Source organism: Narcine bancroftii, chromosome 2 (genome assembly GCF_036971445.1).
Source record: "Narcine bancroftii isolate sNarBan1 chromosome 2, sNarBan1.hap1, whole genome shotgun sequence".
NCBI lineage: Eukaryota > Metazoa > Chordata > Chondrichthyes > Torpediniformes > Narcinidae > Narcine > Narcine bancroftii.
In genome coordinates, this window is record NC_091470.1 from 182,255,844 (window position 1) to 182,282,656 (window position 26,813).

Here is a 26,813-nt window from a genome sequence, read left to right on the forward strand (position 1 = left end):
GACACCTTGAATGATGCAGATACTTACCACGGTCAAAAGTATGACCCGTGAAAATGTTGATGCCCCAGATTTGACCTGAAAAAATTGATCTAAAAATTCATGTATATACAGTGCATGAATATATATGGTAAGGATTTCAGTATATTTTGTTCTTTGGTTGAGGACAATGAGCTCAGATATCATCTTTAACCATATGAAACAAGGACTCAAAAATTGTGATTTTAAATATTAACGGGGGAATCATGGACTTTGGACAGACTATTTTCTAAGTGGGGAGAAAATTGAAAATTCCCAGATGCAAAGGGACCTGGGAGTTCTCGTGCAGGACGGCCCAAAGGTAAACTTGCAGGTTGAGTCAATGGTGAAGATGACAAATGCAAAGCTGGCATTCGTTTCAAGAGGAATAGAATATAGGAGCAAGGATGTGATGTTGAGGCTTTATAAGGCACTGGGGAGACCTCACTTGGAATATTGTGAGCAGTTTTGGGCTTCTCATTTGAGAAAGGATGTTCTGATGTTAGAGAAGGTATACAAGGATGATTCCAGGAATGGAAAGGTTATCATATGAGGAACGTTTGACAGCTCTTAGCCTGTACTCATTGAAATTTAGGAGATTGAGGGGGAGAACTCATTGTAACATCTCGAATGTTGAAAGGCGTGGACAGAGTAGATGTAGAAAGGTTGTTTCCCATGGTGGGAGAGACAAGGACGAGAGGGCACAACTTCAGGAATGAAGGGTGCCCACTTAGAACAGAGAATTCCTTCAACCAGAGGGTGGTGAATCTGTGGAATTTGGATGCCGTGTCATTGGGTGTATTTAAGGCAGAGATTGATAGGTCCTTGATTAGCCAGGTGCATCAAAGATCATGGGGAGAAGGCCGGGCAGTGGGGATGAGGGGTAAAGTAATTGAAAGGCAGGGCAGACTCGATGGGCTGAATAGCCTATTTCTGCTCCTATGCCTTGTGGTCTTGTGACCTGTGACCAGTTACATTGTTTTTAGAAGGATTTGTTGCAATTCATTGCAAAGAATTTGCAACAGCACGCAACGTGTAATCTATTACATGGCCTGCAGAGGGGCAGCCCGGTTTGAAGTAGTGGTTAGTGCAATGCTGTTGCAGCGCCAGCCACTGGGAAAGCGGTTCAAATCCGGCACGGTCCATAAGGAGTATGTATGTTTTCCCTGTGCCTGTGTGGGTTTCCTCTGGAGGCCCTAGCCTCCTCCCACCGTGCCGGGGGTGGGGGTTGGACCAGTGGGTGTAATTGGGCGGCACGGGCTCGTGGACCGACAGGGTCTGTGACCGTGTTATATGTCTAAATTTAAAAAAAATTAAATACCAGTGTGAGCAAATTACTGTGCTTTACTGAAGGGTTTATTCTGTGTTTTTGGTAACCTGGAACAGAATGGTCTGTTACATTGAATCTGTTATGGCAGCTATTCTCAACCATTTTTTGGCTGTGGCTACCCCCCCCCCAGGACTCTGTTCAAAGTTTATGTGTCCCCTTTTCACTGTGAAGCAATGAGGTTTTGGCTTATTCTGTATTTATGCAAGTCGAAAAGGAACAAGGCATTTACTTCAACATGCTGTGCCTGTCCAAGGGCGGTCATAGGGCCCCGTTGTTATGGCACTTCACTAATGTATTATAGGATAACTTGTACAGCATTACAAACAAAAACTTGTCAGTCCGTGGTGATGGGAATTTGGTACAGTGTGTGACAGGGAATTTGCCACATTGCCACTCTAGGGTATCTGTCGGGGTGGGTAAAAAGCGATGGTACACAAATATATGGCAGGAAATGATCCAGTGTTAAAGGCAGTCTGTGGCAGTGCAGAACTGCAAATCTATCAGGGAGAAACCAGGAAAGGGAGAAAGGCGGGAGGCTTTGCAGGTAATTGGTTACACGTGCAGTGAGGAGTTTGTTCACACATTTACAGTAAGTCTGCTCCAGGGCACTTCTGAGACCAGCCGTAAAATGAAGGAACAACTGACTGTGCACCCGCCATCCGGACGGCATTAATACAGGTTGAGTACCCCTTATCAGAATACCTGAAATCCGAACTGATCCAAAACTTTTTTTGTCCGTGGTCCCAGAGAGTTCAGAAATCCGATCAGGGTCATAGCAGACATGTGTCATTGAGTATAGATTTAGTGTATGTCTTGCTCAGTTAACTGTGCATGTGTAAATATTTGAACTGTAATGTGAAAGCATGCATCATTAAGTCTGAGTGAATGAGTGCATTTTTAAATGGTGTTGCAAAATTCGAAAAGATCTGAAATCTGAAGCACTTCTGGTCCCGTGTGGACCCTGTATCAAACCGTGTCATTTATGGAGCAAAGATACATCACCAACATTTCAGGCTTGAGCCCTTCATCAAGGTGTGAGCAGATGCTCGAACGAAATAGTGGGGGGGGGGGGTTGGCAGGAGGTAATAGATGGATAAGGGAGGGAGGGGGCTCAGCAAACAGGGGGAGGGGGGGATGGCTCTGAGAATGGAGAGGAGAGCTGGAAGGAGGGAGAATGGGGAGGGGGGGCTAGCAGAAAACCTGAGAAGTTGATGTTAACACCATCTGGCTGGAGAGCACCCAGATGGAAAATCAAGCATTCTCCCCCAATTTACGGCTAGCCTTGGTAGGCTAGCCCAAGGCCATGGGCAGACATGCCGGCTTGAGGGTGTGGGGTGCAGAATTGAAAGCCTTGGCCACTGTTAGGTCCCTGTCACTGATGCAGACAGAGCGGAGATGCTCGGCAAAGCGACCTCCAAGTCTAGGTCCAGGCTCTGAAGTAGAGACGGCCACAACTGGGGGGATCCAGATGCAGTAGATGACTCCCATGGATGGCCTCATCTATTGTCCTACCAGACCACCCATAAATTAAAGGAATAACACTCAATGTTCCGTCTGGAACCTCTCCAAACGGATGGCATTAACTTCTCCAGTTTCTGCTAACATGCTCTCCTGTCTCCCTCCCTTCCCATTTCCCTGTCTTCTTTCCTCCAGCTCTCTATACCCTTCCCTCTGCATTCACAGAGCCATCCCTCCCCTCCTCCCTGTTTGCTGGTGTACTCTCCCTCCCCTATCCACCTGCCTGTGGAACCCCGCTCCTCCCCCTGCCCTTCCTCCCCACCATTTTGTTCATGCGCCAATTTATGATACCTTGATGAAGAGTTCAAGCCCGACCTGCTGGTCACATATTTCTCTCTCTGCTCTATAAAGTAATGCTGTTTGACCTGCTGAGTTTCTCCAGCAACGTGTTTTCAAGCTGTGTGATAGAGATCTTTAAAGATGCATTCCAGAAGTACTTTCATAATGTAAGCTATTCCAGTCTGGGTGAAGTTATCTTGCAGAACATCTCCCACTGTCTAGAGCTGGACAACATGAAAGAGCATTTCTGGAAGCTATCCGGTGTTTACCGTACCCGGTGGAACATTTATTATGTCCCTATAATAGTGCATTGATTCTTGTTGGGCTTGAAATTTTTTGACATTTCTTTGCATGGAATGTAGTACAGGACAGAATAGGAAATCCACCACAACATTTCCAGCAAATCTCTTTGAGACAGGGTTCAAGTTTATTATAATCCAATTGTATAAGTACAACCCAATGAAACAGCGTTCTTCAGGCCTCGGTAGACACATATACAGATAAAAGATAGATATGGGGTGTGTGTGTGTGTGTGTGTGTATGTGTGAGAGAGAGGGATAGTGTGTGTGTGCATGTGTGTGTGTATGAGAGAGAGACCGTGTGTGTGTGTGTGTGTGTGTGTGTGTATGAGAGAGAGAGACCGTGTGTGTGTGTGTGTATGAGAGAGAGAGACCGTGTGTGTGTGTGTGTGTGTATGAGAGAGAGACCGTGTGTGTGTGTGTGTGTGTGTGTGTGTGTGAGAGAGAGAGAGAGAGAGAGACAGTGTGTGTGTATTTATATATGTAAAAGTATATATAAAATAATATGTGCAGATATATTTGTATGTAAATATGCATTTATTTATCTCTATATATATAATATATATGGATTTTTTGTACACATGTGCACATATTATATTTGTGTATAGATATATTTATGTATACACACACACACACACACACATATATGTATATATACACATACATTCACACATGCCTATGTGTACACACATACTGTATGTATATGATCAAAATGCAGCACATATGTATTTATAAATATATACACACAGATAGATCTATGTATTATTCATTAAATATTGTTAAATAAATATGAGAGTCTCGGAAGGTCAGCGCGAGCAGTTCCTTTGGTGGATCATTCTCGCTGCCTGTGGGAAGAAGCTGTTCCCTAGCCTGGTGGGGTTGGCTCTGATCCTCCCATATCTCTTCCCCCGACGGCTGAAAGATGCTGCGTGCGGGGTGGAAGGGGCCCTCGATGACTTTGTGCGCCCTCTTCAAGCAGCGATCCTAGTAGATCGTGTCGATGATGGGGACCAGGGGAGGGGGGATGGGGGAGTGGGGGAGGGAGACCCCAGTGTGTGTGTTGACTGCATGAGTTGCTCACAGCAACTGTGGTCAGGGAATCTGCAAAAAATGCAGCACAAGGATGAAGACGATTTTACAACCTAATTCCAGTACAAAAGAGTGTGATCTCACAATATGTCACATAAAATCTTAGAGGACTTCTGTTATTGTAACAAGGGAATCTGTTCCAGGGCATCGCAGGGAATTTGTCTGACAAGCACCATTTCTGGACAAGACTGTGTGCGTTGAACAGTTTTGTTGATCAGAGAGACACATTGAAGTAAAAAGTAGGTTGTGCCTGATCAAATGGATTGAAATTTTGAAGAGATGATGGAGGAAAATTAAGAAAAACACAGATGCCGAGAAGCAATCTAAGAACGTCTGCAGACGCTGGGTGTTTGCAGCTGGAGATATAAAGACCCTAAGGGGGCTCATATAACGTACGGAGGAAACGCGACACATTCGGTTGAGCAGTGGTTTTCAACCCTTTTTTTTCCGCGCGCATTCCACTTTAAGTAATCCCTATGCTGTCGGTGCTCTATGATTGGATGGCTGAAGGTTGGAAGGTTGAGAATCCCTGCTCCAGACCTAATCGTTACTAGAGTATTTTGCTTGAGAAAAATTGTCATTGGCCCATTTTCCTTTGGAGCTCTGAAACCCTGCACATGACGAGTCGATTAAAACAGTGGTTTTCTTCAAACTTTATCTTTCCACCCACAGACCACCTTAAGCCAATCCCTTACTAATCACAGTGCATTTATGGCATGGGGATTACTTAAAGTGGGATGTAAGTTGAGGGAGGCAGTTTGAAAACCACTGACCCAGAGGATCATAGAACCATAGAACGTTGCTGCCTCTTCACCACTTCCAGTCTGTGCCAAACCATTCTTTTGCCTAGTCCCCCTGAACTGCCCCCAGTCCATAGCCCTCCAGACTTCTCCCATCCGTCTAACTGTCTAAATTCGTCTTAAATGTTAAAATTGAACCCCCATTCACAACTTCATCTGGCAGCTTGTTCCACACCCCAACCACTCTCTGTGAACAAGTTCCCCTGAAACTTTCTCCTTTCACCCTTAACCCGTGCCCTCTGGTTTGTATCCCTCCGACCCTCAGGGGAAAAAGCCATTTACTCTGTTTACCACCTCATAATTTAAAAAACCTCTATCAAATCCCCCCCCTCATTCTTCTACGCTTAGGGAATAAACTCCTAACCTGTATAACTTTTCCCTGTAACTCAGTTCCTCAGGCAACATCCTAGAAAATCTTAGCTGCCCCTCTTTCTATCTTATTGATATCTTTCCTGTAGTCACTGGCCTCTCCCTTTCCTCTAAAAGGACATTTACAGTGAGCACTGTCTAAAGAGGGCACAAAGGACCCTTTCCATTCACCACACAATATTTTTGACCCACAGCCACCAGGAGGAGGCACAGGAGCATCAAAATCAGGACTGCCGGGCTGGAGAATACCACAGACTGTGAGATTGATGAACTGAGTAAATTATCCCAAAATATTTAGATGTTTTTATTTTAATTTTGTGATCATTATGTTCTTTGCATTTCTGTGCGTCCACTGGGGTCTGGGGAGATACTGTTTCATCGGTTGCACAGTCAGATGATAAACTTAACCTTGGAGGTGTCCGAAATGGTCCAAGTGAATTCTAGAATGGGATGTGTGGTTGGCGGCCAAGATGATAAAACTGATGGGTTCAGGAAGCATCCCCAATGCAGTAATCTTTCCATGGAGGGATAGGGACCGTACAGAAGGACGTTGATAGGAGAGAAGTTCAGCATCTTAAAAAACATAAGGAATAGGAGCAGGAGTTGGCTATTCAGCCCATCAAACCTTCTCCACCATTCAATGAGATCTCAGCTGATCTGATGTCTGGCTTATTTCCACCTACTCATATCCCTTAGTTCCCCTACTATGTAAAAATCTACCCAACGAGCCCATACCACCCAATTAACCTACAACCCCCCCCCCCCAATCCCCGGTATGTTTTGAACAGTGGGAGGAAACTGGAGCTCTACCCCCGTGGAAATCCCAGGCAGACACGGGGTGAACGTGCAAACTCCTGACAGTCAGTGTGGAATTCAAACCCCAATCCCAACCGCTGGCACTGTAATGGCATTGTGCCAACCATGCTGCCTGTGATGTCTTGGGGTGTCAGGGAGACTAAGACGGTGTTGGCCTTCATATCCAGTGGGTTATCATTCGCGGAGCAGGGGCGATTTCATTTTTAAAAGATTTAGACATACAGCGCAGTAACAGGCCATTTCGGCCCACAAGTCAGTGCCACCCAATTTAAACCCAATTAATCAACACCCCTGGTACGTTTCGAATAGTGGGAGGGAACTGAAGCACCGTGGGGAAACACGCACAGAGTGTACAACTTTCTTACAGACAGCGCGGGATTCGAACCCTGGTCCCGAATGCTGGGGCTGTAAAGGCTTTGTGTTAACTGCTGTGCCAACTGTGCTGGACAGGGGTGGAAACACGAAGAGCCCCCCGCAATAGGAAGGGAATCTAGACTCTGGAGGGAGAGCAGTTTGAGTTCACTAGAAAACAGTACCTGAAAAAGGGACTGTACACAATGGAGCCACATTCTCTGAGATTGGGAGCACTACCACTGGTGCACCCACTGAGTGAACGGAGTTACAGCGTCCCTCTGCAGGGTCCAACCGTCCAGTCCGACTGCCGCCGGCTCTGTAGAAGGCCTGTCAATGGAGCCCATACTGGCTTTATTTAAAAATACTGCAACCGCGGGGTCCGCACCCAAGAATGTGGCGCTTAAGATTGGCACGAGGGGTTACAGACTTTGGGGAAGCAGACGAATGGTGCAGGGCACTTGAAAATGAGGGTTCCGCCCCCCTCCCCCATTTGAGAAGGAGAAGCGGAGCAAGGTGCCACGGCAGAGGACCAGTAAGGGGCTCTGAGGCTGAAGGACTCACGGGCAGCGGGCTGTTGGTGGCTGCAGCCGAGGGATTCGCATCGGGCTGTTGGGGACAGGCTTGAGACTGGCCAAAAGGGGTACCCGGTATTGGAACTGGGATGCCAGAGGGTTCCTGATCGTGTCGGAGGTTCGCCTGGTTTGGGCTGGACTCCGAGTGACTGCAGGGGCGGCAGGAGGGCTGGAGGCGAATCCAGTGACTGAGGTGGGGGGGCCCCCTTTTGTTTCTGGTCTTCTGACTGTAAGAGGCAATTTCTGCCAATGGCGAATCTGTCTGCCTTATGGCAGATGGAAACAAATTTAGTGTAATATTACACTTCTTTATTACATGACAATAAATTGAAACTTGAAAGCTGATATAACTTATGTGGTAATCAGCTGAGTGTGTTGGAATTGTTACAATCCATTGCAATGCAGATGTTAAAATGCTTCAGTAAGAGCCAACAATAACATTTATTTGAAATTTAATTCAGTAGGCTGAAGAGTGTTGGCACAAAATATTCTATGGAATCTTTTACACGGTGATATGGGATCATGTAGAAATCCTGTATTCTAAATTGCAGGAATTCTGTTACAATATGCTCACCAATATCAATTTCTCCAGGAATCCGTCATAGTCCCAAGGATCTGTGACAGGGCATTAAAAGGAATCCATTCCATCCCTTTGCAGATTGTCTGGATCCAAGCCAGAGGCATTCTTGCACCTTGATCCAGGAGTTAACAGGGTTAAGGGCCTGGTGGATGAGGAAAACAATCAGTGCACCGGCGTCAAATCACACCAGGGATTGACGGCCTCTACCCCTGCTGATATCCCCGGCGTCAGCTGAAGCTGGCGGGTCGATTAAACCAGTGGGGGAAAGGACAGCAGAAGGCCGCCTGCTTCCGGTTGAAGGCAGACTCTCTGATTTCCACCCCCCCCCCGGGGGGGGGGGGGGTGAGTCGTGTTCGTGGAAAAGCCATCAGGGTCTCCGGTTAAAGGTGGCTCAGTGGAAACGGCACCAATGGCCTCCCGTCCCAGGACAGGGAACGGCCAATGAACTGGGACGCCAGTGGGGAAAAAAGGGCTTGTGATTCTTTGTTACTGTGCATGCTTCCAGATGTGTACAGGGATGTGGGGTACACACTGTGACGCTATGATTGGCTGCTGCTGGCTGGACACACCTCCTGAGATCAATCCGACCCATTGCCCTTTGCACGCTCCCCGTTCCACTCTGCCTCGATCAGTTAAATGAAGTTGACAGTGGCTCATCTATCATTAATAAAAGCCTTTCAGTTTCACAACTTCAGTCTTTTGTGATTATTGATGATGCATCAAGGGATAAAAGTGAATTAGGTACTTGGGAAGGTTATACAACATGAATCGCTCTGATTCATGGAATCAAAAATCAAGATTCCTTTTATTGCCATGTAATAATATATGGTTTACTTTGCCTTAAGGCAAAGAAAGAGTCTCCCTGAACATTGCCCTAGTGCCCCTTACAATAAGAGAAAAGGAAGCAAGCGAGAGTCCCTTCAGAGGCGCCGAGCGTCCGCGGATTCGCCTCCAGCACTCCCCGCCGTCCCTGCACCTGCGCCGGCCCATGCTCGATCTACAGGCAACCCAAGCTTCGGATCCAAACCTCCGACATGGGTCCCAAGGCCCTTTGGGAGCCCCTTCTTGCTCTTGGCCTCACTGGAGTGAAGGCAGAAAACAGCACTTTCCGTGGAAGCGGCACCGCTTGTAAAATAGTCTGCGGCCATCCATTACAGTGCATTACACGGCACCTGATACAGTGTGGAATTCAAACCCCAATCCCAACCGCTGGCACTGTAATGGCATTGTGCCAACCATTACAGCCCTGCTGCAGTTTGTAGCCAGCGATAGTACTGTAGAAGGAATCCATTACATAAAATTCTCAGTGTGCAATCCAAAATATTTCGGAATGCGTGATGGCACCCTTAATTCACTGGATTTTGTGGCATTTGTTTTAGACATTTTCAGTAAATATATTACCCTGCATGAGAGAGAAAGTATTGTTTCACCAACACAGAGCAAATCTGCAAACAAGTTCCAGTTTATTTCTCACTTGATTGTACAATGGAACAGTGTCCTCCGGTCCTCAGTGATTTTTGCATGCCCTCTTCAGATATCGATCCCGGTAGATCACGCGAATGGGTGGGGGGTGGGGAGGTAGACCCCAGTGATCCTCTCTGCCACTCTTCTGGTCCCGTGGGTTCCCCCCCCCCCCCGATCCAATTTCCTCACAGTCCATTTAACTAGTGCCCTATCGGGGACACGCAGCGTCTACTCACCTGTCAGGAAGGCACAACAGTGTCTGCACGTCCTGAGAAGGCTGAAGTGGGTGAGGCCAGCAGCCGCCACCCTGTCGACCTTCCGGCAGGAGCCCTATCGAGAGCGTCCTGGCTGGCTCCGTCGCAGTTGCTGCAGAGAAATGGATCGCAGGTCAATCCACAGGACCGTAAAAAAGATGGAGAGGATCACTGGAGTGAGATTGGACTGTGAACCAAAGAACTTTTCTGAACTTAGATACACACATTGCATACTCGTGAACTTAGAATTAGAAGGGGGTTAAGTTAGGTTAGTTAACTTAAAGTCTGATTCTGTTTTCATGTTTAAAGATAATTAATAGCAATCTTTGTTTAAGTAACCATTAGTCTTGGTGATATCTACTGCTGCTGGGTTTCGGGGTCTTCTGGGCTCGTAATAAGATCCTCCGGGATGTGGACACCCAGGGTCTTGAAGCTCCTTACCCTTTCCTCCGCTGGCCCCTCGATGAGGACTGGTCCACGTTCTTCCAGTTTCCCCTTACTGAAGCCCACGATTTTGCTGACAATTTGTGCGCAAGGTGGTTGCTGTGGCACCACTCAACTGGCTCCCTCCTGTCTGTTACCTTGTTGCTCTCTGTGATTCTGCCCAACGACCACCGGCAAATTTGTACTGAGCCTAGCCGCACAGTACAGTGAGTAGAGCAGTGAGCTGAGCGTGCATCCTCGAGTTGCGCCCATGTTGAATGTCAGTTAGGAGCAGACATTCCTACTGAGCATCGCCAACTGATTTAAGTTGTACCCTTTGTGATGTATTGCCCGTGTTGCCACCAATGTATCTCAGAATGTAGCGTGGATTGTGCCCAGGTGCCTCGGTGTGGTGATACGACCACCAGCCGACTGCAGGGGGCGATCTCTGCACCTGCAGGAAGACCACCTAAGGGGCTGACCCCACCTGGCCAGCTGTCAATCAGCCGACCCGAATATAGACCTGATCAGTCCCCTCCTGAGCCAGTCACACGGGGAGCCGCCAAGAGCATGAACTGGAATAAAGCCTGTTGTACAGTCTTTCTGAGTTTTGAGCTTGCTCGCTGCTACCTCAACGCCCCACTATCTGTAACAGGGCAGTTGAATTAATCTGTTATTTAGCATTTGCATGTGTCTGTTAATTACATTGCACTTAATTACATTGGTTTATGGGATATTGTGGATATGCATGAAAAACATTCAGTGAAAGTGCTTGCAAATTAGTGGCCTTTAGCCCTTCTTGTCTGTGCTGACTATTATTCAGTCTTGTCCCACTGACCTGCTCCATATCCCTCCACACCTCTCTCATCCATGTACCTGAACAGATTTTTTCTTCTTTAATGTTAAAATAGAGGCCTTTAGCTGCCAGCCTGTTCCACATGTTCACCCTTCTCAATGTGAAGAAGCAGAAACAGGCCATTCAGCCCATTGGGTCTGCCCCGCCATTTAATCACGAGCCGATCCATTTCCCCGCTCAGTCCCACTGCCCAACCTTCTCCCCATAACTGGCTCATCGAGGGCCTGCCAGTCTCTGCCTTAATGACTTGGCCTCGACGACCTTGTGTGGCCAAAAAAAATCCCACTGATTCAGCACCCGCTGGCTGAAAACCATACTGAAGTTGTCCGCTCTTCTCTCCCACCGTGGGAAACAACACCAGCATGTCCTTTCTTACCTGAGGAGCCCAGAACTGCTCACAAAAGTGAGGTCTCACCAGGGCCGTATAAAGCCTCAATATCACAGCCCTGCTCTCGCATTAAGATAATATCCTTATATTTGTTCTAATGCATTCCAGTGTATCTGCTATATTCCACTAGACATTCCTTTCAGGAGCATGTTGAAAAAAATCTGTTGCACAGATTTCTGGACTGCCAGCTACTGTTTGCTTCTGGATTTCTGTTACAGGAAATGTGATACAGTGTTTAACAGTGACATTGATATAGCACTCCAATGGGATTAGGTTACAATTTGTAACACTGGAATCTGTTCCAGTACATTACATATAAACGACTACAAGAGTGGGGTCACAGGGGAACTGAAGACCCTTTCACACTTGCATCCCACTAAATTGGCCGTTCCATGCCCCGAGATAGGAATACGGACTTGGCTTTTCACACTAGACCATTCCTAACTGGGGCCCCTTTCGCACTTGCTGGGGATCCCAGGAGTCGAACGCCAATCAGCCTTTAAAGTGGCAAGTGGGAACGCACAATCTGCTCAACGCCCGGCTTCGGATCGCCGGCCTCAACCCCTAGTACAATCCCCAGCGTCGAGATCAGGCAAGTGTGAGACGGGCAACTGCATTGCAGGCCCTTTCGATTGAAGGAAGAACAGATCAAACGCCTGGGGATAGACCCTTGCAAGCGTTAGAGCGCTCGGTGTCCTGGTTAGGAGTGATCTGGTGTGAAAGCCCAAAACCCCCCCCCCCGCCACTCCTATCCTGGGGCCGATTTACTGGGATGCAAGTGTGAAAGGGGACACTGAACGTTTTCACACTTGCAAGGAACCATCCCCGGGGTTAGGACTGTTCTACCTTCTACTGGTTCAATGACCCATTTCACACATGCCTGACTACAACGCCGGTGTCTGCAGACGCCAGGGATTGTATTAGGGGTCGAGGCGTCTGACGCCGGCATGGAGTGGATTTTGCTTTCACGGTTGGCATTTTAAAGGCCGATTGGCGTTTGATTCCTGGGATCATGGGCAAGCGGGAAAAGGGGCTTAAGATGCAGCACAACATTTAATGGAAATTAGATCCCAAGTCACAGAGCAGCCAGAGTTCACTGGAGACCTCATGGGGCCGCCCTGAGCACCTCCTCATTCCCGGTTTTGGTGAGCTCCTAAAAAAAATGAGCACTGCACCTCTGCATGGCAGGCTCTTCAGCCCAATAGATCTACAGTGGCCATTCTGGGCCAGTCCCCATTATCTGCAGTTCTAAGCCTGTCCTATCTGTCCCGATATCTTTTGAACCCTCTAATTGTACCCACTTCTATAGCTCATTCCAGGTAAGGCCTTGCTCCTCAGGCCCCTCCGAAATCTCTCCCCTCTCTCCTTTAATCCATGTTCTCTAGTCCTAGAATTTTCTGCATGATCGGGGTAGCAGTTCGCTAGTCCAACACTGTTACGGCGCCAGCGGCTGGAGTTCAAATCCATGTGCTGTCTGAAAGGAGTTTGTACGTTCTCCCCGTGTTTCCTCTGGGTGCCACTCTTCAAAAAACATACTGGGGGTGGTGAGGGGGGGGGGGTTGACTGTTAATTCGGATGTAATTGGGTGGGAATCGGCTTCCGTTATGCTGTCAATTAAAAAAAAAATTAAATTTAAACTGTGAGCATTCACTTTATCCTTCCCCCTTGTGGTTTTATAAACCAGAAGATTATCCCTCTGCCTCCTCAGCTGCAGGGAATCAAGTCCCAGCCGATCCAACCTCTCACTATAACCCAGTCCCAGCAAATTCCCGATGAATCTCCTCCTCTCCCCCACCTCTTCCAATTTATTGATGTCCTTCCTAGAAGCTGGGTGACCAGAATGGCACTCAATACTCCATCGGACGTATGAGCAGAAAAAGGGTATTCAGCCCGTCGAGCCTGCCCCACCATTAAATCGTGAGGTGATCCATTTTCCCATTCAGTGCCTTCACCCCATATCCTTCGATGTCCTGGCTAATCAATTTAAAAAAAAGAAATTAGATATACAAGCCATTTCGGCCCACAAGCCCGTGCTGCCGAATTACACCCAATCGACCTACACCCCCACCCCGGTACGTCTTTTAACAGTGGGAGGAACCCAGAGCATCTGGAGGAAACCCGCGCAGACGCGGAGAGAACGGCAAACTTCTTACAGACAACGCGAGATTCGAACTCTGGTCCCGATCGCTGGTGCTGGTAACAGCATGGCACTAAACGCTAGGCAACTGTGCTGTGATAGGTCAAGAACCCACCAATCTCCACCTTAAGTGCACCCAATAACCTGGCCTCCACAACCGCCTGGGGCAAGAAATCCCACAAATTTATCTTCTTTTGGCTAAAGAAATGTTTCCCGCGTCTCTGTTCTAAGCGGGTGCTCTTCGATCCTAAAGTTTGTGCCCTCTAGTCCTAGAATCTCCCACCGTGGGGAACAACCATTCTACATCTACTCTGTCCACACTCTTCAACATTCAGAATGCCCCACCCCATTCTCCTCAATTTATCTCACTCCAAATGTGGTCTCACCAATGCCTTGTACGGCCGTATCCTGAGATCCCGATCTTTGAATTTGATACCCTGCCCAATGAAGGTCGGGCAAACATCTTCATCACCACCTTGTACAACAGAGTCACCACTTTCCTAGAAACCTCTGAGAATCTTTATTATTGGCACATTCAGGCAATCTGCAAAAATAATTCAGTGGGACCAGACCATATTCCTGGTATTCTGTTACAGAGAAAATGCTGCAGTGTCAATTTGGAATCTGTTCCAGTGTACCTCTGGGAAAACGTTACTGGTGATCGTGAGTTTATTGTTATACTCACAAAATTAAAATGTACACATGCACTGAAATCCTTGCTGGAGTCAAACGGGTACTTTTTGTAAAACTCTCAACTGGGCGTCTCTTCTCTGAGATAGTCAGCATGGCCTTGAGAGGGGCAGATCGTCCTTCAGGAGATCACCTTCTTAAGTGGTGGGAGATGTGTGGTGATGTGACCACCAGCTGACTGCGGGGGGGTGGGGGGCCCGCAATGTCTATACCTGCAGGAAGACCACCCAAGGGGCTGACTCCACCTGGCCGCTGTCAATCAGCCAACCTGAATAGACCCCCCAAGGAGCCGACTCCACCTGGCCGGCTGCCAATCAGCAGCCCTGAATGTAAACCTGAGCCGGCCTCCTCCTGAGCCAGTCACATTGGGAGCCATCAAGGCTTGAATTGATGTTCAGACTTACACTGGAATAAAGTCTTTCGGGTTTTGTGCTTGCTCGCTGCTACCTCAGCGCACCACAAAATGTGATGCATGTGAATTTTAGTAAGACCTGTGACAACATTCCCCCCCCCCCCCCCACCCCCCACCATGAGGCATAGGATTGGTGGTGTGGATTGAAATCTGGCTTCCCTGTTGAAAGCAGAGAGCCGTAGCAGATGGGAAGTGTTCTGCCCGGATGTCGGTGACCAGTGGAGTCCCACAGTGACCATTTGTTCTTTGTGACGTTTATAGATATCCGGGACGAAGAAGGAGGGGGGTCAGTAAGTCTGCAGATGACTCAAAGGCTGGAGGTGTTGTGGGTGGCGCAGAAGGTGGTCGTAGATCACACAGGGGCATCGGCAGGATGCAGAGTCGGGCGGAAAAATGGCGGATGGATAAGCATGGAGGTGATGCATTTGAGATGCTCAAACCTGAAGACAGAGTTCATGGTGATCCCCAGCACCTAAAAAAATTAGCACTGCACCCCTGGGCCTGCCTAGAGATTTAGGGAACTTGCTATGAGCCCAGAGGACCCCAAAACCCAGCAGCAATAGATATTCACCAAGACAAATGGAATCACACTTTAACTTATCATGATTGACTTAACTAACCTACATTAACGCCCTTCTAATTCTAACCGCATGTGTATGTAATGTGTGTAAAAATTCAGAAAAGTTCACAGTCCAATCTCACCTCTCACTCCTCCAAGTTCACCGGTTCTTCTGTGCACAGAATTTAGCATTTATAAAGTTCACCAGGCATTGTTGCTTGAAAGGTAAATCGTTACCGCTCAGGAAGGTTCTTGACGGGTTTCAGAGAGAGATTTGTGGTTCCAGGACTTCCACAACGGATTTACTTCCATCAGCCACTTCAGTGTCTTGCTGATGAAACTTGCCCCGTCAGGGTTTTCTGGATGATAACCTCTTTCTTTCAGGTCATCACAGAGTTCCTTTTTGTTTCCCTTATTCCAAGTGAAACATTAGACAGCCAGTCCTCTCCTCTTGCATGAACTACAAGGGTTTTGACCAGGCTGAACTAAGAACTCACAACCCACCTTCCAAGTGGGGTTTTCCACAAGCTTTCCAGCTTGTCCTGTTCCAGTCCCAGCTGCTGTAACACTGTAGAAGTGATCTGTGTCTCTCACACTCTGAGAGAAAGCATGTTCAACTCACTCTGCTTGCAAAACCACATTACCCTCTTAAAACAGCAAGTTCCCCTCCAGACAGAAGCAGCTCCTACAAGCTCTTTCATCTGTTGCCTTTTTGTCAATGACAATCCATTAATGAAGTCTCTTGGGTGCTCTCCAAAGCTTTTGCAAAGGCTCTGAGGCCCTGACATGTCTAGCATGAGCAGAGCTCCACTATTTTAAATAAGACCTGTTTTGGTGTTTGTATGTGACCTACACTCACAAAACCTGCCCCAATTTATCTCCCAAAAACATATATACTCTGTCACAAGCTGCAATATCGTGACTCTTGAATTCCTGACCAATGAAGGGCAGTGTGCCATAAGCCTTCTAATGGAACATTGAGATCTATCATGGGCGGGGGTGGGGTTGGGGTTGGAACCTCGCCAGGGTTGCTATCTTTGCAGCCTTCTACGTTTCCCTGGGCCCTCGAGCTACCAAATTCAGGCTCTGTTGCAACTAAGGTGTAGAGCATGTTGTGGAATGCATTGTACTGAGGTTCAAGAAATATTCTATCCACCATCAGGACTCTGTCTTGACACCACACATCATTTGATACTGTTAACTGCAGGGCCTATAATTCGGAGTGTTGAAAGGGGTGTCTGAAGGTTCCAGTAATGTATCAGGTGACATATATTACAGTGAGGTTAGTGTGAGCCTTGTTACTATATAGGCTTTGCCTGTTACTATGGCGATGAGGGTAGAGGGAAGGAGAGATTTAAACGCAGACCTACAGCATGGTAACAAGCCCTTCCAGCCCTTGAGCCCACACTGCTACATATTTGAAGGGACGGGTGGAAGCCGGAGCACCCGGAGGAAGCCCACCCCCCGCCCGCCGACACGAGGAGAACGGACAAACTCCTTAGGCTTACAGGATTCAAATTTGCCGGCGCTGTAATAAGTATCACGTTAAATCCGTGCTGCTTTAATATTATCTATTTTCTTTTAGTACTGGCTGTCTTTTCTAATTCAATTCAGTTTCTGGACTGCAATGCTGGGGGTGGTGGCATTCCCCCTCTCCCCCACCACACGACCCTAGATACCTTCTATTCTCATCCACCCCCCCCCCCCTCAACTCGCACATCGGGGAGAAGGCTCAAGAATGTGGAAGCGCGCAGCCGTGACAGGGCTTAAAGGGAGTTCCTGCCCCGCAGCCGTCGGGCTCCTAAACGGACCCCTGCTTGCTGCTAATTGACCTCATGGGAACCCTACCCTCTTTTTTAATTAAAAATGTTTTCTTAATCGACAGCACGCTAACCATATAACCATATAACCATATAACCATTTATGGAGCAGAAACAGGCCATTTTGGCCTTTCGAGTCCGCACCGGTTCACTGATTTTGTGCGCCCTCTTCAGGCATTGGTGATTTTAAGTGTAGTGTATCTTTGAGAATTTTAACATCTATCCATAGGTACTCAGTACTTTGGATGTGAAATCTCATATTAAAATATTCAAAAACATTGGCTGTGTGGGAGAAGCCAGTGAGTGGCTGTGGACAATTACTTCTCAGACTGGAGGCCTCAAGCCCTTTGGCCCATTGAAATTGCACCCCACGAAGGTGGGAGGAGACCGCCGGCACACTGGGAGTTTACCCACGTGAACTTATAAACTCCTTAAGACAGCGTTGGATTCGAATCCCAGATCGCTGGAGCAACAGTAGGCCAGGAGGGAGGGTGCTATCACCTCTCCTCAGCCCCATTGATTTCCCCATTTTGAGCTTCCAAACCCTTCCCCACCTCCCCCCCCCCCCGGGGTCTTTTAAATCCTTGCAGAAACACCCGGGGGTTTGAAAAATCTGCTTCTGTTTTTTTTCCACTCATCTGGCAGGGATCAGACATCAGGCTGCAGGCCAACGGGTAGACTGGGAGCAGGAATGCCTGCGGCTGGAGGTGGTCGGGGGCTGGCTGGGGGGGAATCATCTCAAATATGTAAACAGGGAAGGTGCCCAAATGAAACAGTGGCGATCGGTGACTGGGAGCCAGCGGAGAGGCTGGACTCTCTCCAGCGCTCACCTGGCGCAGCTGGGCACGGGGTGGGCCCTTCAGCCCTCCTTGTCGTGCCCACGGAATGTAAACCTCTTCCATGACCCTGTCATCTAGCTCTCCCTCACAGCTCCTGGCCACGGAGGTGTCCAAACCCATGAGGAAGATCGATCAGGTGAAATACGTTTCACTGGGTCGGGTTGCGGGCGTGAGGGGCCGGAGTGTGCGCGTGAGGAGGAGCCTGTGCAGTTCAGGGCCTGCATCGGGGGGGGGGGGGGCAGGTGCGCGCGTGTGTTTGTTTCTGTCTGTGTGTTTCAGGATCTGGATAGCAGGGTGTGTGTGCGCACGCATATGTGTGTTTGTGACCATCTTTGATGGCTGTGAAGTGGGGGTGCGCGCGCATGTGGGAGTTGCACCTGTATTTCAGTGCATGTGTGACGGGGTGTGTGTACGCGCATGTGCTTGTGCCTGGCTGTGTGTTTCAGTGTCTGTGCATGGGGGGAGGGGGGGAGATAATGCGGGCGCATGTGTGTTTGTGACTGTGTTTCACTGTCTGTGCATCGGGTGTTTGTGCGTGCGTGCATGTGCTTGTGACTGTATTTCAGTGTCTGTGTATCGGGGTGTGTGTGTGTGTGTGTGTGTGTGTGTGTGTGTGTGTGTGTGTGTGTGTGTGTGTGTGTGTGTGTGTGTGTTTGTGTCTGTGTGTTTCAGTGGCTGTATATCGGTGGGGTGGGTGGGGGGGGGTGTATATATGCGCTTGAGTTCATGGCCAGACCAGCCGTGATCCAACAGCGGAGCAGACTCGACGGGCAGAATGGCCCAGCCTCTGCTCCTGCGTCGAATGAGCACGCTGGGTTCAAAGGTCCTCGCGGATGCGGAGGGTGGGAGAGAGCCTGATGTTCACCTGGTCTCCGAGCCCCCGGGCCCGATCGCCGTGAAGGCAGGAGGTCTTGTGACCGGCGTGCGTGGAGGTGCGTTGCCCATGAGCCACACTGTTGACCTTTATCCTGCCTGTTCTCTCCGCAGCTGACCCTGTAGATGTTTTACGAGTGTTACAGTTCAACACCCTACCTGAAGGGGTAAGGAAAACCACAGGCTTCTGTCCCAAAAGGAAATCCTCGTCGAGTCCAGATGTGGCGTACCGAATATCCAAAAAGGCTCAGATCAGTGCTCCCACCAAACAACTGTTTCCAGGTAAGGATGGCGGGGCTGGGCTCACTGGGTGCGGGGAACGACTTCGGGATGGACCTGGTTGGGGGGGAGGGGGGCTGGAATGTGACATCATCATTTAATGACTTTCAAACGTGATGGACAAAAGGACCGTGATGTTATCAACCAGTGACCAATGGGCAATGCCTGACAGTTCGTCAAGTGACCACTGAGGATGCTGGCATTGAGATTGATGGCATTTGACCACAGGATGGTGATAGACCGTTGCAATACAACCTTCTGTCAGGACTCTGACTGGATAATCTGCAGCGGGGTGGCATCACCAGTCTATGCCCTGGATGTCGGTCATTAACACTGAGCTGTGAAATTCTCACCCATTGCCATTGGATTGTGACCCTAGACACTGACCATTCTCCATTCCCAGACACTGACTACTCCCCGTCCCTGACACTGACCACTTCCTGTCCCCGAACACTGACTATTCCCCGTCCCTGACACTGATCACTCCCCGTTCCCAGACACTGACCACTCCCCGTCCTCCGACACTGACTGCTCCCCATCCCTGGACACTGACCACTCCTGTTCCTGGACACTGACCACTCCCCGTCCCCGGACACTGACCACTCCCCATCCCCAGACACTGACCACTCCCCATCCCTGACACTGACCACTTCCTGTCCCCGGACACTGACTATTCCCCGTCCCTGACACTGATCACTCCCCATTCCCAGACACTGACCACTCCCCGTCCTCTGACACTGACCGCTCCCCATCCCTGGACACTGACCACTTCTTGTCCCCGGACACTGACTATTCCCCGTCCCTGACACTGATCACTCCCCGTTCCCAGACACTAACCACTCCCCGTCCTCTGACACTGACCATTCCCCGTCCCTGGACACTGACCACTCCCCATCCCCGGACACTACCACTCCCCACCCCCGGACACTACCACTCCCCGTCTCCCAACACTGACCACTCCACACCCCTAGACACTACCTTAATCCTGGTAACTGACCATTTCTTCATCCCTGTACATTTGCCCTTGACCCCAGACACCGATCCTCATCCTGGGACTGACCCTTGACTCCGGGCATTGACCCTGGACTCTAGACGTGCATGCACCCTCTGATCCCCAACCCTTGGGCTGTCTCTCCCTGTTGCCCTCCGCTCTGTCACCATCTCACCACCCTCCTGCTGCCCACAGGCACCCGGTTCCCCGAAGATTTCTCCATCCTGGCGCTGGTGAAAGCCAAGGCCGGCTCGCAAGCCTTCCTCCTGTCCATCTACAACGAGCAGGGCCTGCAGCAGCTGGGCGTGGAGCTTGGACGCTCCCCCATCTTCTTGTATGAGGACCAAAATGGCAAGCCTGCTCCCAAGGATTACCCTATATTCAGTGGCATCAACCTGTCCGACGGGAAGTGAGTACCTGGGCCCGCTGGGGGGTGGGGGCGGGGGGGTGGGGAGAGGGCGGTTTGGAGGGTGGGGAGTTTGGGCAGGGGAGTGGGGTGCAAGTAGAGGGGAACGGGGGGGAGTGGAGGAAAGAGTGTGGGGCGGCAGGGGAAGCGGAGAGTGGGATGGAGCAGCTGTGTTGTGTGATTTCTGCAGATGTCTGCATTTGGAGGGGGAAAGGTGATGGGGTGCGGGGTGTAAGAGAGCGAGGGAAGATGTGTGGGTGGGGGGAGTGGGGAGGGGAGTTCTAAGAGTGGAGAGGGTCCAGCAATGGAGGCTGTGTTGGCCGGTCCCTGGAGATGCCTGCATTTGAAGGGAAATGGGGTTCGGAGGCTGTCGTGTGTTGCCATAAGGATCAGTGAGGTGTGGGCTGTGGTGACGGTCTTGGGTGCTCTCTGTGCATGCATGTGTCTGAAGGGGAGTGGGGAGAGGTGTGCAGAGGCTCTATTTGGTGGTTCACACAACCCCTGGGTTTGACAGGGAGTGAGGAGGCGGAGAGCAGGCTGGATTCGGTGGTCTACACGTACCCCTGTGTCTGAGAGAAAGTGCCAAGCGGTGTGCAGATGCATACACTCAAAATCCTGCGTCTTGCTGTGACCGTTCCCTCTGGTTTCCTTGACCATTGATCCCTGGTTGGGACTCCTTGGTGACCCTTGACCCCAGCCGGGACTCCTTGCTGACCCTTGACCCCATACTGAGGTTCTGCTCCATGTCTGGTTGCTTGTAGTTCTGGGGTGGGGATGGGGATGGGCTTAGCTGCCCCAGCATCATCCCACTTTGGATGGTTAGCTGCTGACTCCCTTGTCCCTGCCATGGTTGTCTGTGGCCCCGACCCGGGTCCCACCATTCTGCACCCTCCATTCATGATCCTCACCAGCACCCATCCATTTTTCGCGGATCTCTGTCCCGCACTAATCCTTGATTACACAGTCCTGCAGTGATACCTCAGCAAGCTCACTGAACCACTGTCCCCGAGTTCATTGACCCTTGAACTCACTGAGCACTGAACTGACTGACTTGCACTGACCACTGAATCCACTGGACCTGTGACCCCTGAATTCATTGAACCAACTGAACCCTGGTTTCACTAACTCCTGATCTCAATGAACCTCAAAGGCACAGGCCTACTGACCCCTGTTTCCATCCTTTGCATTTGTGTGGGACCAAGTGTTTCCATCCTGTGTGTTTGTGCGTGTCCAGCTGGTTCCATCCTGTGTATTTGTGCATATCCAGCTGTTTCCATCCTGTGTATTTGTGTGTGTCCAGCTGTTTCCGTCCTGTGCATTTGTGCATATCCAGCTGTTTCCTTTTTAAAAATGTTTTTATACATTTGATAGAAATATTACAGGTGGGTATGATTTTGTAGCGAGTGACTACAGCAGAGGGTGGAAGATCAATGCACACAGTGCAGTTGTAGGCAAGACTGGTTTATTGCATGTCTTGGCATTTCTGTCCTGGGTTTTGGTGTTTTCATCCTGCATATTTGTACATGTCTAGCAGTTTACATTTGGTGTATTCCTGCATTTCCAGCTATTTCTATCCTGTCTTTGTGCGCATCCACATGTTTTTGTCCTGTGTATTTGAGGGCATTCACATGTTGCCATCCTGTGTATTTGTGTGTGCCCAGCTGCATCCATTCTTTGTATTTCTGCGTGTCCAGTTTTTCCAATCTTTTGTATTTTATATATCCAGCTGTTTCCACCATGTGTATTTTTGACTGTCCAGTTGTTTCCAACCTGCATATTTTTATGTATCCCAGTGTTTCCTTCCTGTATATTTGTGTGTTTCCATCCTATTTGTGTGTCATCTATTTCCATCCTGTGTATTTTTGGACATCCAGATGTTGCCATCTTGTGTATTTGTGCGCCTCCAGCTTTTTCCATCCTTTCTATTTGTGCATGTCCAGATATTTATGGCCAGTGTATTTGTGGGTGTCTAGCTATTTCCGTCCTGTGTATTTTGGTGTGTCCCAGTGTTTCCACTCTGGGTATTTTTATGTGTCCATCTGGTTTATTTGTGCATGCCCAGCTGTGTTCATACTATATATTTGTACATGTCCAGCTGTTTACATCCTACGCATTTGAGCAAATCCACCTGTTACAATTATCTGTTTTTGTGTGTGTGCCCATTTGTTTCCATCCTATGTATTTGTATGTGTCCTGCTGTTACACCCTGTGTATTTGTGGGTGTCCAGCTATTTCCAACATGCAAATTTGTACTTGTCCAGATGTTTACACTGTGTATTTTTGCATGTTCAGATGTTTCTATCCTGTGTATTTGTGCATTTCCAACGGTTTCCATCATGTGTATTTGTGCATGCACAGTTGTTTCAGTTCTGAGTATTTTTGCATTTCCAGCTGTTTGTATCCTGTGCCAAGCTTTCCAACTTGTGTTTATATTCATCTCTATTTGTTAGCAGCGGGTGTATTTGTGCATATTCATCTGTTTCTACCCTGTGTATTTGTGAGTGTCCAATTAATTTTATCCTGTGTAATTGTGCATGTTTGGCTGTTTCCATTCTGTATTTCTGTGCATGTCCAACTGTTTACAACCTGTGTATTTGTGAGCACCTAGTGGTTGCCATCTTGTGTTTTTGTGAATGTCCAGATGCTTTCATTCTATGTATTTGTACATTACCAGTAATTTCCATCCTGCATATTTGTACATGTACAGTTGTTTCTGATCTGAGTATTTATGTGTGTCCTGCTGTTTCCACCCTGTGTATTAATGACTGTCCAGTTATTTTCATCCTGTGTATTGTGCACGTCAGCCTTTTTCCATCCTGTGTATTTGTGTGTGTCCACCTGTTTCCATCATGTGCATTTGCTCATCTCCAGCTCTTTCCATCTGATGTATCTCTGCGTGCCCTGCTGTTTCCAACTGGTGTATGTATGCATGTCCACCACTTTCCATACTGCATATTTGTGCATTTGCAGTTGTTTCCATTTTTTGTATTTCTGTGTGTTCATTGCTTTCTATCCTGTTAATTGTTTGTGCCCATCCCATGTATTTATGCATGTCCAGCTGGATCCATTCCATCTTCTGTGTATATGCGAGTGTTCAGCTTTTTCCATCCTGTGTATTTGTGCATGTCCCAGCTATTTCCATCCTTTGTATTTGTTCGTGTCCAGCTGTTTCCATCCTGTCTCTTTCTGTGGGTCCAGCTGTTTCCATCTGTGTATTTTTGCATGTCCCGTTGTTTTCATCCTGAGTGTTTGCACATGTTTATCTTTTTCCATCCTGCATATTTGTAAATTTCTTGCGCTTTCTATCCTGTGTGAGTGTGCGTGTCTCGGTGATTCCATTCTTCGTATTTGTGTGTGTCCAGCTGTTTCTGTCCGGTGCATTTGTGCACCACCAAATGTTGCCATTCTGCGTCCAGCTGTTCCCACCTGTTTATTTGTTCACATTGAGCTGTTACTATGCCCTGTATTTTTACTTGCCCAGCTTCATATTTACCTTCAGTGTATTCATGGCTATCAAGCTGTTTCTATCTGTGTATTTGCACGTGTCCATTTGTTTCTATTCTGTGTATGCGTGCATCTCCATTTATTTCCATCTTCAGTATTTGTGCAGCTCAAAATGTTTCCAGCTTATGTGTTTGTCTGCATCCAGCTGTTTCCATCCTGTATATTTGTATGTATCTCGCTTTTTCCACCCTGTGTATTTTTGTATGTCCAGCTATTTTCATCCTGTGTATTTGTATGAGTCCAGCTATTTGCATCCTGCATATTTTTTGCATGTCCCATTGTTATCATCCTGGGTATTTGTGCAAGTCCATCTTTCTCCATCCTGCATATTTGTAAATGCCCAGCTGCTTGCATCCCATGCAATTGTGCGTGTCTAGCTGTTTCCATCCTGGGTGTTTGTGTGTTTCCATCTGTTTTTGTCCTGTGTATATGTACACGCCCAGCTATTTCAATCCTGTGTATTTGCCCACATCCAGCTGTTTCCACCTTCTGTATTTGTGATTGTCCAGCTGTTTTTAACCTGTGTATTTGTGTGTCCATTTATTTTTAGCCTGTGTATTTGTACATGTACAGCTGCTACTAACCTGCATATTTGTGCACATTTAGCAGTTTCAATCATGTGTATTTGTTCATGCCCACCTGTGTCCATCCTGTGTATTTGCACATGTCCAGGTGTTTCCATCCTGTGTATTTGCACATGTCCAGGTGTTTCCATCCTGTGTATTTGCTCATGTTCTGCTGTTTCCCCACAGTATGTTTGTGAGTCCCCAGCTGTTTCCATCCTATGTATTTGTAGGTGTCCCATTGTTATAATTTGGGGTATTTATGCCTATTTGCAACCTGTGTATTTCTGCACACCCAGCTGTTTCCATCCTGTATATCTTTGCGTGTCCCATTGTTTTTATCCTGGGTATTTGTGTGTGTCCATCTTTCTCCATTGTGTATAGCAGTAACTGCCCAGCTGTTTGCATCCCATGTAATTGTGCATGTCTAGCTATTTCTGTCCTGGGTATTTGTGCATGTCCAACTGTTTGCATCTGTGTATTTCCACATATCAAATTGTTCACATCTTGTGCATTTTTGTATTCCAGCTGTTTCCATCCTGTATATTTTGTGTGCCCAGCTGTTTATCTTCTGTGTATTTGTGGGTTTCAAGCTTTTCCCATCCTGTGCATTTGTGCATATCCAGCTGTTTCCATCTGTATTTGTGTGTCTCCTTATGTTTCCATCCTGTGTATTTATGTGTGCCCAGTTGTTTCAATCCTGTGGTTGCCCAACAGAAACCTTTGATTCTGTTCATCTCCAGCTGTTTCCATCTGGTGTAATTTTGCACGAACAGCTGATGCCATCCTGTGTATTTGAGCGTGTCTTGCTGTTTCCATCTGTGTATCTGTTCATGTCTAGCTGTTAACATGCACTGAATATGCGAGTGTCTATCATTCTCTATTCTATATATTTGTAAATGCCCAGCTGTTTCTGACCTGTGCAATTTTGCGTGTGCTTGTATTTGCATCTGGTGTATTTTGCTGTTTCCATTTGTATACTTGTACATATCCAGTTCTTTCCATCTTTTATATATATATATATATATATATATGCATGCGCAGCTGTTTATATCCTGTGCATGTCTAGCTACTTACATTCTCCATGTTTGTATGTGTCCAGCTGCTTCCATCCAACTGTTTCCATTCTGTGTATTTTTGCATGCCTTGGTGATTTCATTCTGGAGATTTGTGAGTGTACATCTCTTTCCATTCTGTGCTTTTATACACGTTGAGCTGTTTCCATCCATGAATTTCTGCATTTATAGCTGTTCCTGACCTTTCCATTTGTGTGTGCCCAACTGTTTCTATCCTGTATATATTTGCTTGTGGTGGTTATTCCATCTTTGATATTTGTGAGTTTTCATCTGTTTCCATCCTGTGTATTTGTGTATCTCCAGCTGTCACTATCATGTGTTACCATCAACTCTTTATGTCCCATTTATTGGTGTGTGTTCAGCTGTTTAGAGTCTTTGCATTTGCGTGTAAGATGCTGATCATGTATTTGTAGGTTTCTGGCTGTTTCCAACCTGTGTATTGGTGCATGTCCATCTGTTTCTATCCTGTGTATTTGTGAATGAACAACTATTTCCATCCTGCGCATATTTGCACTTCCAGCTGTTAACGTCCCCTGTATATGTGCATATCTAGCTGCTTTTCATTAATATATTTGTGAATGTCCTGCTGTTTTCATCCTGTGTACCTGTGTGTGCCCAGCTGTTTCTGAATTTTGTATTTGTGCATGTCCAGCTATTTCCATCCAGTGTATTTTGCCATGTTCCTGTGTTTCTTTCCTGGGTATTTGTGCATGTCGAGCTGTTTACATTCCGTGTATTTGTGTGACTCCAGTCATTTCCATCCTGCATATTTGAGCATGTTGAGCTGCTTCCATCCTGTGTATTTGTGCATGTCCAGCTGATTCCATCCTATGCATTGTTGTGTGACCAGCTGTTTCCATCCTGCATATTTGTGCACCTCCAGCTATTTCCATCCTGTGTATCTTTGCTTGTCCCGGTGTTTTCATCCTAAATATTTGTGTGTGTCCATCTCTTTCCAAACGTGTCCTGCTGTCTCCTTCCTGTCTATTTGTGCGGTGTCCAGCAGTTTCAGTCCAGTGTATTTGTGAGTGTCTATCTGTTGCCATCCAGTGTACTTGTGTGTGTCCAGCTGTTTCCATCCTGTGCATTTGTCTGTGTCTGGGTGTTTCTGTCTTGGGTATTTGTGCACATCCAGCTGTTTCTGTCCTATTGGTGTGTATCCAGCTGTTTCCATCTTGTGCCTCCTGGTATTTTCATCCTGGGTATTTGTGTGCATCCATCTTTTTCCATCCTGCATATTTGTACATGTCCAGCTGTT

At 47.8% G+C, this 26,813-nt stretch overlaps 1 protein-coding gene across 1 annotated transcript in view; it reads left to right on the forward strand.

Moving 5' to 3' along the window:
* The window catches only part of LOC138754746 (collagen alpha-1(V) chain-like), a 244,223-nt gene that overhangs the window by 32,948 nt on the left and 184,462 nt on the right, over window positions 1-26,813 (forward strand). The window contains exons 2-3 of the mRNA XM_069919517.1: window positions 18,851-19,018; window positions 20,202-20,415. Coding sequence (XP_069775618.1) covers window positions 18,851-19,018; window positions 20,202-20,415 — 382 coding nt within the window. The remainder of the gene's footprint in view (window positions 1-18,850; window positions 19,019-20,201; window positions 20,416-26,813) is intronic.